This window comes from Podarcis tiliguerta, assembly GCF_965153285.1.
Source record: "Podarcis tiliguerta genome assembly, chromosome: 3".
NCBI classification, from domain to species: Eukaryota; Metazoa; Chordata; class Lepidosauria; order Squamata; family Lacertidae; genus Podarcis; species Podarcis tiliguerta.
The window spans coordinates 81,299,701-81,314,659 of NC_139536.1; the positions used below are offsets into that span (position 1 = coordinate 81,299,701).

The window sequence follows — 14,959 nt, forward strand, 5'->3', positions numbered from 1 at the left end:
ATATTTTTATTGGCAGGAGTTTAACCCCAGTAAAAGGATTATATCACCTGTTTTGTTTACACTAATGGTAGTGTAATGTCACAACATTTAAAATGTATTTCAAGTTGTGTTAGAAATGATGCTTGTTAACAGTCATTAGGGACAATTTGTCATGCAAATAACTAGTAGTAAGTTCCAGGAAACTATGCCATTGTAAGGCCTCTTCTTTGAGCATTGCTGAACTAAAATTAAACAGCAACAAACCTTGTCAAACTTGCATGGTGACAAAGATATAACAAATAACAGCCCTGATTATATGGGTCCAGCATGATGGTGGCTGCCTCTTTTCTTCATCCCACTACAGCCTCCCCACTTTCTCCCCCTCAGGCTCGGGAGAGACAATCCTAAATAAGCGAGTAAGTAAGTAAGTAAAGAAAGAAAGAAAGATGGATGGATGGATTTGGACATTCTTCCAAGGAGTAAGTTGAAGTGAGAGTTGCACCTACTCACACAAATATGGCTCTAAGCCCTCATGTTCAAAGTCTACCTAATAATGCATCTCCAACTTGCCTAGGAATTATGGGCCCCAATACATAACCCTTCTAACATGACTACACTTACCTTTTGACATGACAGCAGTGGCAACTTGCTGCCCTCTTTTGTAGGCTCTTTAGTGATAGGTGCACATCAGTGTTGCTTTTGAATAGGAGCCAAGTATGTATCTCATCTGTGGTGGCTGCCCACTGTTTTAATTTAATATATATATGAAATGGGGCATTGCATTTTGGATCATTTAAAATGGCAGCCAACCACTGCCATTGCTGCCAAGCTTGGGGCTCTCAGGCAGCGCCAAACCAGTGGCACCAGGTCAGGTGCAAAAGTAGACTCTTCTGAAGACTGAGAGCTGGTCAGATGTTGCATCTACTAGTAGGTCATTTGGGAATGTAAACCCCAGAGGAAAGAAGCTAGAACAAGGAAACACTTTTATCTAAAGTTCCATACAAGAAATTGCTCAAACTAAGTCAAACAATGTCATTCTTCTAGGCTAAAGGAGACTGTGGTTCTCCAGATGTTGAATTTCAACTCCCATCTGTCCCAGCTAGCATGGCCAGGGATGATAGGTGCTGTAGTCTTTAGCGTGCTAATGTTTTCTTTGTTAAAGCCAGCTGCAGCAAAATCTCAATTATTGGTTTTTATACTTTGGTTATTTTACACTTTCATTTTAGTGCCCTTGTTTATTGTTTTTTATTTATCCTTTACAGTGTTACCTCGGGTTACATACGCTTCAGGTTACAGACTCCGCTAACCCAGAAACAGTACCTCAGGTTAAGAACTTTGCTTCAGGATGAGAACAGAAATCGCGCGGCGGCAGCACGGGAGGCCCCATTAGCTAAAGTGGTGCTTCAGGTTAAGAACAGTTGCAGGTTAAGATAGACCTCCGGAACGAATTAAGTTCTTAACCCGAGGTACCACTGTATTGTTAACTGCCCAGGCCCCATTGTAAGGTGGGTGGTGTACAGTTCATAAATAGGAAACAAGAGTTTCCCAATTGCTGGAAGGTTGCTAGTTCCCCTTCACCATCTTAGGCTGTAGGATTCCACAAACCAAATAAGGATGGAAAGTTATGTGACTCTGGTGTGGGCAATGGCAAAAGTAGAATAAGGGGTTGCTAACAATTACTGAGATAATGTGAAGTGCCTCAAACAATTGCCCTCTCTAGTTGCTTATTGAAAAACACTCTGGGCTTAGAAATTTTCCAGTGAGGGTGCACTGGAACTATCCAGTAGTCTGAAGTGGAAGTTCTGTGTGTTCAATGTCCTCTTCTTGGGAGCAATCGCCTGCATCTGAGCCAGCCAGTTAGCTGCTTGGTTTGCCTGGAGCAATCTCCCTGTAGCTGAACCAGTGGCAGGCCTGAAGAATTTCACAATTTGTCCCCAAACTGCAAATTATCCAGCTGAATTCTGCCCCTCCACCTCCTTCTCGGGGCTCTTCTTGCACCCTTAAAAGTTGCCCGCCAGGCAGCAAATCAGCAGAGGAACCAGCAGCGGCAGCTACAAAGCAAGACCTTCGCCTCGTCAGTTTCCAGCAGTCAAGCGGCGCTTGCCGGTGGGGATGCTGCGGAAGGTTTAAGGGGCGGTGGCCGTTTTCTTGCATTTATGGGAATTATAATAACCGCCCTTGAAAGGTTGCAACTTCTGTGCAGTGTTTTTAAAAGGAAAGCAAAACCTCTCTTTAACAAACGTGCTAGGGAAGAACGCTATACCCACCCTATCCCTATAAAACAGCTACTCAAGAGGGGAAAGGGGGGCATAACCATTTTCTGGCCAAGTCCTGAAGAAGAAGGGACCGGGAGGGGAGGAGAGTTGGGCCGGCATCTTTTTGCAGTTGAACCTGACCCTTCTCTTCAAAAGCGCCTCCCTCCCGGCTTCGGGAGAACTTGGCTGCCCTGCCCAGGGATGCGCTTAGCAGCCGGGTAAATCAAGCAAGGCGGCGGGACACTGCAGTTCACCTGCCAGCCCGCTTGTGGCGCTCTAGGTTTCCCTCTGGCTCACGACTCCGCAGCCTAAGAGGAAGTCCCGCTCTCTCTGTCTCTCAATGACAAGGGGGTTCATAGACTTTACAAATAAAGACGGCACCCGTCCTGGTTATATATGATACTTCCGATCTCAAACTGATCTGCCTTTCGCCGCTATGGAGATTTTTTTTTAAAAAAAGAATATTTAACCATAGAGGTGCCAACGGCTAGAAAGACTGGAACGACGGCTTGTTGATTAATACCGGAAGCTCTCGCTTTGGATGCGCGCGCCGGTCGCCATGGTCGCCTAGGGATTGTGACGTCAGGCGGCGTCGAGCGGCGTCTCGCTTCCTGTTTCCGGTGCCCTTGTTCCTGCGTTGAAGGCGACGGCGTAGACGAGGAGGAAGGTGAAGAGGAAGAGCTGCCAAGATGCTTCGGAACCTTTTGGTATGGCCGGAGGAGGAGGAGGAGGAGGCTCTGGCCTGTGACTTGGGTGGCTTTTGCTGTTGGGAAAGTAGCCGCGGAAGCAGCGAGATAGACGAGTGAAGGGAGGCCCCTTTTATTGCATTTCCTGCGGTTGTGAACTGCCTTTTTCAAGGTTGCAAATTCCACGCAGTGTTAAAAGCGAAAAATGAAAACACAGCGTAGCAAATATGCAGCAAAAGTGAACCCCGCACCCTCAGCAATTCCCACAAAAACAGCTATAATAAAGTAGTATTTTTGTTTGTCGAAATGGCTGCTTAAAACTAAACTACGTCTATTTAAAAAGGAACCATACTTGAGTTAAGGTACCGGGGTTTGGGGGGGGGGGGTCGGGGGGGTCATATTGTGACTGGTTTGGGCCTTGTAAATGGTCAGGGGGCGGGATCTGGAAAACCTCTTTTAAGAAGGCTGGGGAGGGTGCCATGGAGGATGGGTTGAAGGGGAAATTTGCCAATATCAGGTTTCAGAAGTCTGCCCAATTTGGGGCAGTTATTTCCTCCACGGTGGCTGTCACACATTAATGGAGGAGAGGGCATCTGGGGAGGTGTTGGTGGGCTAAGGTGGCTTCCAGGAGGAGATGAGGCATTTTATTTCCATGGGTCTTAAGTTCACATATTGGGATCCAAGCCAATGTATTTTACTTTATATTTTCATTGGTTGGTAATGTTTGCCATGTCAAAGTCCTTTGATTTTCAAAGATAGGTGTTGGTCTATGGTCTCCCAGTTTGGTGGTTTGGGTATTGTTCACTTGGTGCACCAACTTCCTTTTTTACATGGTGCAGATTAAGAAGGGGAAATTGGGTTGGGAAAAGCAGGATTTCAACAAAGTAGCTGTTAGCTTTTGGCAGAAGCAACAGGTTTTTTGTTGGTATCTTAAAGAGGCATGTGACACAAGCTTGTGTGCCTTTCATCAGATTTTTGTAGATTTACTGTATTTTCAGTTGGTAGAAATGTGGGGTGAAACAGTGGGGCCTAAAGGCCGTGCAATGAAAGAGGCAGCAATGGTCAGCACAGGTTAAATATATACAAGAATAGCTGTTTTTACACATAATAGCAAAACATGATTAAGCTTTATGTAAGCAAGCCCTTGAACAATACACTCCCCACATCCAGCACTGACATATAAGATCAAACACTTCCTTTCATTCTTAACTAACTACAGTTTGGTAGGTTCAGAACAAAAATTATAGTGTTAAGTATGGCTTATTAAAACTAGCTAGGGTTGTTAGCCATAGTCTGAAATAGGCTTGCCTCATTAAGGTATATCTAACATTTTCGTTTCAGAGAAAACTGTGATGATCATTCTGTGTACACTAGTGTGGTCACTAACTACATTTGGTCTAAACCACTAGTGTTTAGTTTACTTGCTTCCCAAGTAATTGTGCATATGAGTGTACCCTTAACAAAAGAAGCACTACTTCTAATAATAATTTAAAAAGAAATATTTTTTGTTTGTTTTGCAGACGCTTCGGCAAATTTCTCAGAAATCCATAAGCACTGCCTCCCGCAGGCAGGTTACAAACAAGGTTCCGGAATTACAGAAACATTTCCAGGTATGGTTGCATGCATACTTTGAGAACAAATGACAATGTAATGGAACCTCTTAATATTGTTTTTATCTATCTATCTATATAAATATATATATATGATTTTTTAGCGTCCAAGCCATCTTTCTTTTTTTGATCTTTTAAGACCACACAGTCTGATTGCTGTGTGATAGCTGCTTATTTTCTCAGTAGTGCTAAATTATCTGAAATCCAATAGCATGCTTGTATGAATGAATTTATGCTTACGAATGCAATTAAGTTACATGTGAAAGATACAGCAATAGCTGTTGAAGACAAATCAGAATTTTAGCTTCTGGGAGTATCTTAAAAAATATAGGCAACGTCCTACCTGGCTAGCAAATTGTGACTAGTTAATAATCTATGTGGTGCTGGGTATCATAAGTTAGAACTCAAACCTTTTTGTGTGTTCTATAGACAGCTGTACTAACAGTCTTTGATCATTCTCGGTTGTCATGCTGAACAGTACAGGGTAGAGGTGGGGAACCTGCAGCCCTCCAGATGGCATGACTGATGGTCAGGGTGGGCAGGAATCTGGATGGCTACAGATTTCTATCCCTAATGTAAGAAGACACTATTCTGCTTGCTATGAGTAAAAAATGTGCTGTAATATTTTTACTTGATAGTTTGTTTTATCATCTAGGTAGTCTGATTCATGACTTGGTTTTTCCAAAGTTGTGATTTCAGCTGTGTTGTCCTTAATGTTAATAATCAAATACTTTTCATAAAATAGTTTTTCTTGGCCCCCTCCCCCCTGCATCCCAAGCCATGCCCACTAAAGCATCAGCCCATCTAAGTTGAGTAGTTCAAAATGGGTCATCTTTTCAAAAGTGGTGGGTACATTGTGTTGGCATTTGACTAGTCAAAAATTGATCAAGAATTTTAAAGGAATAAGTTATTTGATCAACCCCCTAACCAGTAAAACCCTAGCAAAGCATGCTAATTACAAAAAAAGTATTTTCCTTCATTATTTTATTCTAGAAGACTTCAGAGTCTAGTCCCTCTCTCAGTCTTTGCAAAATAACAGCAAATTTCACCCTGAATGTCATCTCCCTTGGCATGTGAAATGTGGCTAAACTTTTGCAGAAGGATTAAGCAAAGAGTGGTATGCCTTGATAAAACGGGTTCTTCCTTTCCTTGTGGCCATTGTGGAATCTGCTGGCTGATTTCTTTACTTGCTCCCTGAGGGTGGCAGTGGCCCCACAGACTTTGCACTGCCTGAAAAGTGGCCTTGGGCAGTGACAGGTGGTCATTTAACTGAGAGGGAGAAAGTTGGTCTCTAATCTTGCTGGCTGATCTGTGTGTTAACTGGAAAATCAGAACCACAAGTAAGTAGTGTCACCATTGTCTATGAAATGATGTCTTCCTTGACCCTTTAAGGCAGTATATTGCAGTGTGCATACATGCCTTCGTCCACAGTGCTGACGTTCACTGCACCGCTGCTGTCCTGTGCTACAGTGCTCACATTCCCTGTACTATGTAGGCTGCTGACTCAATCCTTATTGACTCTAGCTAATTTGCTGACCCTAATTTATGATTATGTATGCACATGCTTTGTGTTTTTTCTTTACTGTTGTGCTCCCATTTAGAGATGCCAGCAGTTTAGCAAATGGCCAGAGAACCAGGACATGTTGCTTAACTGGAAAGGATGAGGACAAAAATTCTTTATAGAGAGAATGCAGGTGATACCTGTTCCTAAAATTTATTCAGTAGATTTATAGCCTGTTTTCTGATTTGAGTTCTTACAACAGTTAATAGCATTTATGAAACACAGTAGGTGCACCTAAACTCACATGCTCACAAAACAACCAACCCCACTGAGCAGGAGCCAGCACCAAACATTTTCCACAGAGTAGATGGGGTTGGGACAGTTTGACTGGAGCATACCCTCATAGTGGCTGAATGAGAGATCTGTGAGTGACACAAGCTCTGATAAGGGTTGAGGAGGGAACAGTTCCTTGCTTTCATGGTTGCTGGTTGATTAACCAGTTCTGCACTCAGTGTATTGCCACTTACATAAGGGCATTCTTGACCCTTTAGAAAGTTTGATCATTTTTGACTAGGGTCAATAAAAAGAATATTGTAACTAATCAGTTGAACGGTGTCCCAATACACTCTAAATTTAGGCTGCAGTCCTGTGTATGCATACTTGGGACTTGAGTTTTATTGAACTTGGTGGGATGTTTAAGTAAACAAGCATAGGAATGGGCTGCAAATAGGCTGCTCGTTAGAGCTGGTTGATTTATTCTTCCACTCCTTGCCTTTCCTCTCTGGTTGCTTCCTTGCAGCTCATTTTAGCCTGCCTGGGCTGAGGAAGTAATGTATCTCTCCCCACCCCCAGAAATATTTAGGGTATAAGGCTTATCCTTAGGAGAATACGGATGTGGGGGTTCCCCTCTTCTGCTTTCCACCTCCACTCCACCCCATCCAGGAATCAACACAAGGTTTGGCTGCTTCTTCCTCCCCACCTTTCTCTGTCTAGGTAGCAGTTCCCAGGACCGTAGCCCATTTGCTTCACATGGTTCTATCCTTATTTCAGACATCATTATATATTGGTTTATTGTGATGTTGAGCTGGTTATATACTGTGATGCTAAAAACCAGTTATCGCCCAGCCCTACTGCTCATATGACATATATAGCTGAGCGGTAGAGTCTCTTTTTACAGTATATGGTAGCATGCTTTCAACAGAGGGCTGTTTCAGTATTGGTGAACTTTCAATATCAGGTAGATGTTCCAAATTACAGTATTTAGCCTTGAATAACTGGCAACTATGCAGGAAATAACTTTTTGTATTTTTGCCTGGACTTGAGTAAACAGAGCCGGAGTTAGCTTTCTAACATTGTAACTCTAGCAGAATAGGTTTCAATTTAAAAAAATAAATCCTAAAAGAGAAGAGTCTTAACTCATTAATTCTGCATCTTTGTCGTTGTTATTAGGAAGATAATGGCATTCCAGTGTACCTAAAAGGTGGAACAATGGATGCAATGCTGTATCGAACCACCATGATCCTTTCCGTTTTTGGTAAGACTTTAACAGAGAAGCTGTCATAGATGTCTCTGGTTATGTGTCCATATTTCTAAGAGAGAAAGTACCACTCCTCTGCATAAATCTAAAACAGGAACTTGGGAACTTGGAAATTCTGTGCTGTATGTTACCGTGTTATTAAAAACATGCTTAGGAAAACCAGTATAAAAGCACAAGAGATACCAGACTGCTGCTTGTGAATATTCTCCACATTATTTTCTCCTCTTTCTGTTGTGAACATCACATGAGTCTATAAGAGCTCTGTCTTAAGGGAACCCAGATCCCCACTCTGTTCAGTAGGCAAATTTGGATGAGTGTTTACATTCAAGCTTGCAGGTTTTCCTGTGCCACTTTCCCATAATGCCTACTTTACTTAGCTATTTGACTGAGTGGGTTTCTGACACCTTTGAGAATGCAGTCTTTACAATCATTTGTTGGGAACCTTTTTAAAGCCCAAAAACATGAGGCAGAAACTTCTGAATGGAAGCTCAGGTTAAAATGCAGCTGCCAGGAAAATGATGGGGGACCTGCGCCCCTCCATATGTTGTTGGACTACAGCTTCAGTAATCATTGACCTTGGCCAGAACTGATGGGGCCTAGAGTACAGTGACATATGGAGAGCTGCAGGTTCCTGATCCCTGTATCGAAAGCAGCATGCTGGAAGCACTTTGATTTACCAGAATTTCTGAAAGCTCAAGAGTTTAAGATGGCAATTTTTATCATAAAACTTACGGCATTTTTAGAGTTTTGCCTAATAATAATAATTTATTTGTACCTCACCCATCTGACTGGGTTGCCCAAGCCGTTTGGGCGGTTTCCAACATATATGACAACATAATAAAGCATTAAACCTTAAGAAACTTCCCCTGTACAGGGCTGCCTTCAGATGTCTTATGAAAGTTATACATAAAGTTATTCATCTCTTTGACATCTGATGGGAGTGTGTTCTACAGGATGGGTGCTACTACAGAGAAGACCCTCTGCCTGGTTCTCTGTAGCTTCACTTCTCTAAGTGAAGGAACCCTCAGTGCTGGATCTCAGTGTCCGGGCTGAACGCTGGGGTTGAAGACGCTCCTTCAGGTATACAGGGCCAAGGTCATTTAGGGCTTTAAAGGTCATCAGCAACACTTTGAATTGTGCTCAGAAATGTCATAATCCTCCCTTTATGTACTTAATTGGTCTGGCGATATAAAAGGAATGGGAAAACGGGCTCCCTTTAGCCTGAAGAAACTTAACATATATTGTGTCATTTTCTGTCAGTCTAATAAGATTAGAGCAAAAGAGTGGCATGAATACTTAGCATAAGAGAGCTTATGCTAATAAATTGCCATCATCTAAAGCATTTGTGCTTGATCTGACCTAATGTTGTGTGTCTTCTCTTCAGGAACAGGCTATCTCCTTTATGTGCTCTTCAATGCAGCAATGCCCAAGAAAAACAATTGACCCCAGTTTACAGGATGCATCTTGGAGTAACACCTCTCCACACCATTCCAAAACACTCTTCAGGGACCTACTTTGTCCTTGTCATAAATGATGTCTGTGTTGGGGATCAATATTTATTGAGTTGAAATGTTCTATGCTGTGACCAATAAAGTAGTTTTACATTCCTGTGTGCTCGAATCTGTTGAAAGTTTATTTGCTGAATTTAATGTGTTTTTTTGTGAAGCCTGCAGTTTAATCTCAAGCAGAAATAATAGGCTCAAGTTTGAATTTGTAGGGCTTGCTAATTTGCCATCCTTTTTGTCTTCAGGATCAAAAATAGCTAAACATGGATTAGGTAAATGTCATACTATAAACACAGTCTTAATATCATGGAACAAAATTCATCTCCTATAGCTCTTCACAGTTTAGCCAATTGAAGTTTATTTCACCAATAAGGACTCACTTATTTCCCTGAGTACTCGCACTATGATGTGATTTGCATAAAGCAATGTCTAAGCTAAGCACTTGGATTCTTCCTACAGACCATTACTTTTGCAATGAAAGGTGGTCTATCTAAATTATTTCTAATCACGCTGTGAGCCAATTTTGAGGCAAAATGCAACCTAGCCATATGTGCCTTTAATCAGAAGTCTTGCTATGTTCAGTGAGCCTTACTCTCGAGTAAGGGTTCTGCAGGAACTTGGCAATGCTTATTAACTGCCTTTAGAAGAGCATGGAAGCTACAGTTAGTAGGAGGAAGATACCTTCCCTGTGTCACAAGATGTCACCGTTGAATTTCTGTTTAAATACTGTCCCTCTAAATACATTTTCTTGAATGATACAGTCATGTTTAAAGGTCCTGTTTTCTCACCTGCAATGGGACCATGCCAAATAATGTTTTCTAATAAGCTATAAAATTGGGTAATTGTTATGAAGCCTAATTGAGCAAATGTTTTCTGTATTCGTCTGTTTTTCCAGCTGCTTTAATAGTCCTGTTATTATTTTCCTTCATGTGTGACATATACAAGAGAATGGATTTCGCCTGCATAACTCCTACTGAGTCAGATACCTGAAATTATGCTCAAACACATCACTGGCCATGAAATCAGACAGTACATAAATAATTGTTGTGGTGAGACTCCTTTATGACTCAGTCGAAAGTCTCTCTCCTGTGTTACACATCATTTCGTGTGTATGCTTGTACACAGTTTTCTAGAAAGTCTCTTGCTTTTGTTAAGCTAGTCTGATTTTTTTTTCTTTTGCAGAGGACAGAGGAGAGAGTCTAATGCATGAGCACTTCAAATTGTAGATGCCTTGTGCGGTCGAGGGCCATGGGGAGAAGAATGACTTGAATCCAGGCTTAGAACTCAGTCCTGTTCATATCTGTTCAGAAGTAGGTCCTGTGGAATTCAATGGGACTTACTCCCAGCTAAGAAGTTTGCAGCCTTAGTCTCATACAATACAGCAGAGCCACTGAAACCAATGTGATTTAAATCATTGTCTAAGGCAGCACCGCTTACCTGAGAGCATAGGAGCCAACTCCTAGGGGCCGAGGTCTTTTCAGCCCCCACTAATAAAATGTTTGCCCCCCCCCCCCAAGTTGATGACCATTGTCATTCAAATGGTGTCCATGCCCCGCATCGTGTGAGCAATTATGCAGGGTGGCGCTTCCCCCCACCCCATGCAAGTTAGCACCCCTGCCTGAGAGTAAGTTCCCTTGCCTGCAATAGAACTTATTTCACACTAGATACAGTTAGGATTGTGCTGTAACTTAAGTCTCATCAATTTCAAGTGGGGTTCATTTTTTCTCCAGTCCAAAACAGTACAGGCTGCCCATGCAGGAAAATCACTACAGCCGCCCTCCTGAATTTTGGCAGGATTCACCCCCTTCAGGTGGGTCTAATATGCTTGCAAATTTCATTAAGTACTTCCCGCAAAATTAAAAGCTATATGTGGTTATGTTTTAAAGAATACATTTTAAAGATGCCCAGTCCCAAGCTGAATGAAGCCAAACCAAAAACAATCCTGGACCTATTTGCCCATAATATATCCATTTCTGTCAAAGGTGGGGAAAGGTATAGCCATTTTTAGATTTCCTAATATGGAATGGGGGAAAATGAAGGCCTGAATTAGGGCCTAAAGCAGTAAATGGAGCAAATATTCTTGTACATATCAACTGAAGGAACAGTTATGCAGCTTAGGAGCCATCTTTATCCATGGTGGTCTCTATAGCAAAGGCCACCAGCTTTTTAACTGGTAGCCCAATGCTGATAGGTGTTTTTCTGCCCCTCTCATAATACTAGAATTCAGGACCAGCCAAAACTGGTTGGCAGCAGGTTCTGGTCTGATAACAGGAAAGTACTTCTGTCTCTCTGTCTGCTTGTGACATTAGTATGCCTTTGCATAACACTAACGAAAATAACAAGTGAAATTCAAAATCACCAATTTTTCAAGAAGCCTCTTGGGTTCCACCCACTTAAGTCCGCATCTCCTTGCCTTGTTTTCAGTTTGGTCTGGGACCGGGTGATTTTTGCCTTGGGTTTTACTCTGAGAGAAACCCCTGAAACCCCATGTTTTCCAGGTCATTCTTCTTGTAAGCAAGTAGTCTGCTTTTGGTGTTGTCTCCACCTTCAGCTCCACCCACCCATGGCAGAGAGTCAGCAAATTGTGAAGATGGGCAGGTGTGTTTTGTGCATATATCATACAATCAATAATTTCATGTGAGCACTAAACTAGAGGGGATTTAGAAAAAAAGATGGAACCTGCAAGAATGCGGGACAGGTCAGCCATGCTGAGAACTGGAAGTGCAATGCTCAGAAACTGGAAATGATCCTTGAGGGATAGGCAGCAAATAAAGGAGGTGAGATCAAATGGCCTCCAAACACAGTTCCAGGGAAAGTATGAGGAATTGTATTTTCACAGCAGTTTAGGAAGCGGGGATCTCGTCAAACCCAATTCAGTGGTAAACATCAGGTTTTAACTGGAGCAAGAAGTGTGAGAGGGAAAGCTCTCAGACCTGGCATAAGAGATTGACACAGAATATGATGAGGACATGGGTCAAACGAAAGTGTGGGTGGGCCCTTTGTTTTTTCACTAAATTCCCCCAATACATTTATCCTTTCCTCATGTGAGTAAGTTAGGGTTAAGGTGACATTCTTCTGCACACTTACCTGGAGGTAAACTCCACTGGGCACAGCGGGATTTAATTCTGTAGAAATATTCATAGGATTGCACTGCCCAGTTCATTGAATGCAGTGGATCAGATTCAGCCATAAAAAGTGCACCTTTTAAAATTGAGACGTTGAAGCAACACTAGAATGGCATTGCAGGCAAATATGTTGCAGCACAAATGACTATTATTGCTTGTTAGGGCACCACCTGCTTAAATCAAATTAGGAAACTAGATGGAAAAAGAGTTTGAGCTGACCTGAATTTTCCCTTTCTTCAAGTTCCATGGTCTGTCTGATTCTTCAGAAAAGTGTTATCTTTTGACTGTCTCATCACAAGATGCTGTGCTGTCTTGTCTCTACGATGCCTGGAATTTTGTTTTTGGTTCAAAAATACTTGTTTAGCAATATGGTTTTGAATATTCACAGCTTTGGAATTCCACTGGTGGATTTTTTTATTTTATTTATTTATTTTTGCTGATGGAGCAAATCTGCCAGCACATCAAGTCAGGTCAGATCTCCATGTGTGTTAAAACCTCAACATGTTTGGAGGACACAAAAACCAGATGACAAGGAAGAAACAGGTAAGAACGTGTTCTTTATGTGAAATAAGATCAAGGTTGTTCAGAGATTATGTGTAAGGTGATCAGAGAGATTTTTTTTTTATGGGGAGCATGGGTGTTTGAAGTTGGAAATAGAGGAGTAAAGAATTATGGGTGGAACATCTATGGGTATAGCTAACTCACTCAGACAAAAGTCATGGCCATTTAAACTTTATGGATGCCAAGCAGTTGTGAGTTAAGGTATGTACATCCAGTTTTACTTGTATAACAGACTGCGTTCTTTGTTGTTGTTGTTTAGTCGTTTAGTCGTGTCCGACTCTTCGTGACCCCATGGACCAGAGCACGCCAGGCACTCCTGTCTTCCACTGCCACCCGCAGTTTGGTCAGATTCATGTTTGTAGCTTCGAGAACACTGTCTAACCATCTTGTCCTCTGTCGTCCCCTTCTCCTTGTGCCCTCCATCTTTCCCAACATCAGGGTCTTTTCCAGTGAGTCTTCTCTTCTCATGAGGTGGCCAAAGTATTGGAGCCTCAGTTTCACGATCTGTCCTTCCAGTGAGCACTCAGGGCTGATTTCCTTAAGAATGGATGCATTTGATCTTCTAGCAGTCCATGGGACTCTCAAGAGTTTCCTCCAGACCATAATTCAAAAGCGTCAATTCTTCGGCGATCAGCCTTCTTTATGGTCCAGCTCTCACTTCCATACATCACTACTGGGAAAACCATAGCTTTTACTATACGGACCTTTGTTGGCAAGGTGATGTCTCTACTTTTTAAAATGCTGTCTAGGTTTGTCATTGCTTTCCTCCCAAGAAGCAGGCGTCTCTTAATTTCGTGGCTGCTGTCACCATCTGCAGTGATCATGGAGCCCAAGAAAGTAAAATCTCTCACTGCCTACATAAGAACTCTTGCACTGTGAAAGCTATAGAAATACAGCTTTAGTTTAAGTGTGATGGGAAAGGGAGAAAACTGTGTACTTAGCATATTAAGTGAAGTGGAAAATGCCCCTCCCATTACAAAAAATATATATCTCAGTATGGAATAAGTAGAGGTTGCACAAAAGAGTAAATGGTGTCACTAGCACTATTTATGCTATTTAGATTTGTGGCCTGTCCCACCCCAAAGACTCAGTGGATCACAAATCCTAGAATGTAAAGTTGAAGGGACCCAGAGAGTCGTCTAATCCAATTGTCTGCAAAGCAGGAATCTGAACTGAAGCATCCATGACAAATGGCCATCCAACCTTTGCTTAAAAACCTCCAAGGAAGAAGACTCCATAATCTCCCGCGGGAGCCCATTTCACTGTTGAACAGCTCTAACTGTCAGAAAGTTCTTCCTGTCGAAATCTCCTTTCTTGTAACGTGAAGCCATTGGATCGAATCCTATCCTCCGGCGCAGGAGAAAGCAAGCTTGCTCCATGTGACAGCCCTTGAGATGTTTGAAGATCGCTATCATATCTTGGTCTCCTCTTTTCCAGGCTAAAAATATCCAACTCCCTCAACCATTCCGCATAAAACTTGGTTTCCAGACTCTTGGCTATCCTCCTCTGCACATGCTCCAGCTTTGCAAAATCCTTAAATTGTGGCACCCAAATAGGACACGGTATTCCAGGTGTGGTCTGACCAAGGCAGAATAGAGCAGTACTGCTGCTTCCCTTGATCTGGACACTATACTTTTGTTGATGCAGCCTAGAATAGCATTAGCTTTTTTTTGCTGCTGCATCACACTATTAACTCATGTTAAGCTTGTGGTCTACTAAGACCCCTCAATCCTAACGGTTACCTCATCCAGACCACATTTCACCAGCTTCTCTGCAAGCATGTCATGGGGGACAAAGACCAGTATCAGCAAAATAATAAGATTTCATCTAATTCGAAGACTTTCCGCGAAAGGCCATCTTAAGCAGGCACTAAAAATTCTTCTGAAAAGTGCTGTAGCTAGAAGGATTTGCAATGCATGTCTGTGGCATATTCTCTTTTCCTTCTGGGCTTTCTTTCAGCTGTTGAGCTTTAGGATGGAGAACCTGTAAGATTACAGCCAGATCCTGTTGGATTACAACTTCCATCACCCCTGACCATCAGCCATGCCGGCTGGGGCTGAGGAGAGTTGCAGTCCAACAGCACCTGCAGTCCCCCCCCCCCCTGCTTCTGCACAGACTACAGACTGGCGTGTTGTTAGCAGTTGTCACTCTCCGTGCAATGAGCTACGAAAATCTTTTAAAAAAGCATAATAATTAGGAG

The 14,959-nt window shown here is 42.4% G+C and overlaps 1 protein-coding gene and 1 long non-coding RNA gene across 2 annotated transcripts; both read left to right on the forward strand.

Annotated features, from left to right (window-relative positions):
• Positions 1-348: 348 nt before the first annotated feature.
• On the forward strand, positions 349-9,188 carry COX7A2 (cytochrome c oxidase subunit 7A2). The gene is made up of 4 exons (XM_083431233.1): positions 349-2,941; positions 4,441-4,530; positions 7,481-7,565; positions 8,953-9,188. The coding sequence occupies exons 1-4, from the start codon at positions 2,924-2,926 to the stop codon at positions 9,009-9,011; spliced, it is 252 nt and encodes an 83-aa protein (XP_083287359.1). The 5' UTR covers positions 349-2,923; the 3' UTR covers positions 9,012-9,188.
• A 1,483-nt stretch (positions 9,189-10,671) lies between these two features.
• LOC310673212 lies at positions 10,672-14,248 on the forward strand. Its single transcript, XR_014508914.1, has 3 exons — positions 10,672-10,742; positions 10,937-13,017; positions 13,623-14,248. It is a non-coding gene; the product is annotated as an uncharacterized lncRNA (long non-coding RNA).
• Positions 14,249-14,959: the final 711 nt, after the last annotated feature.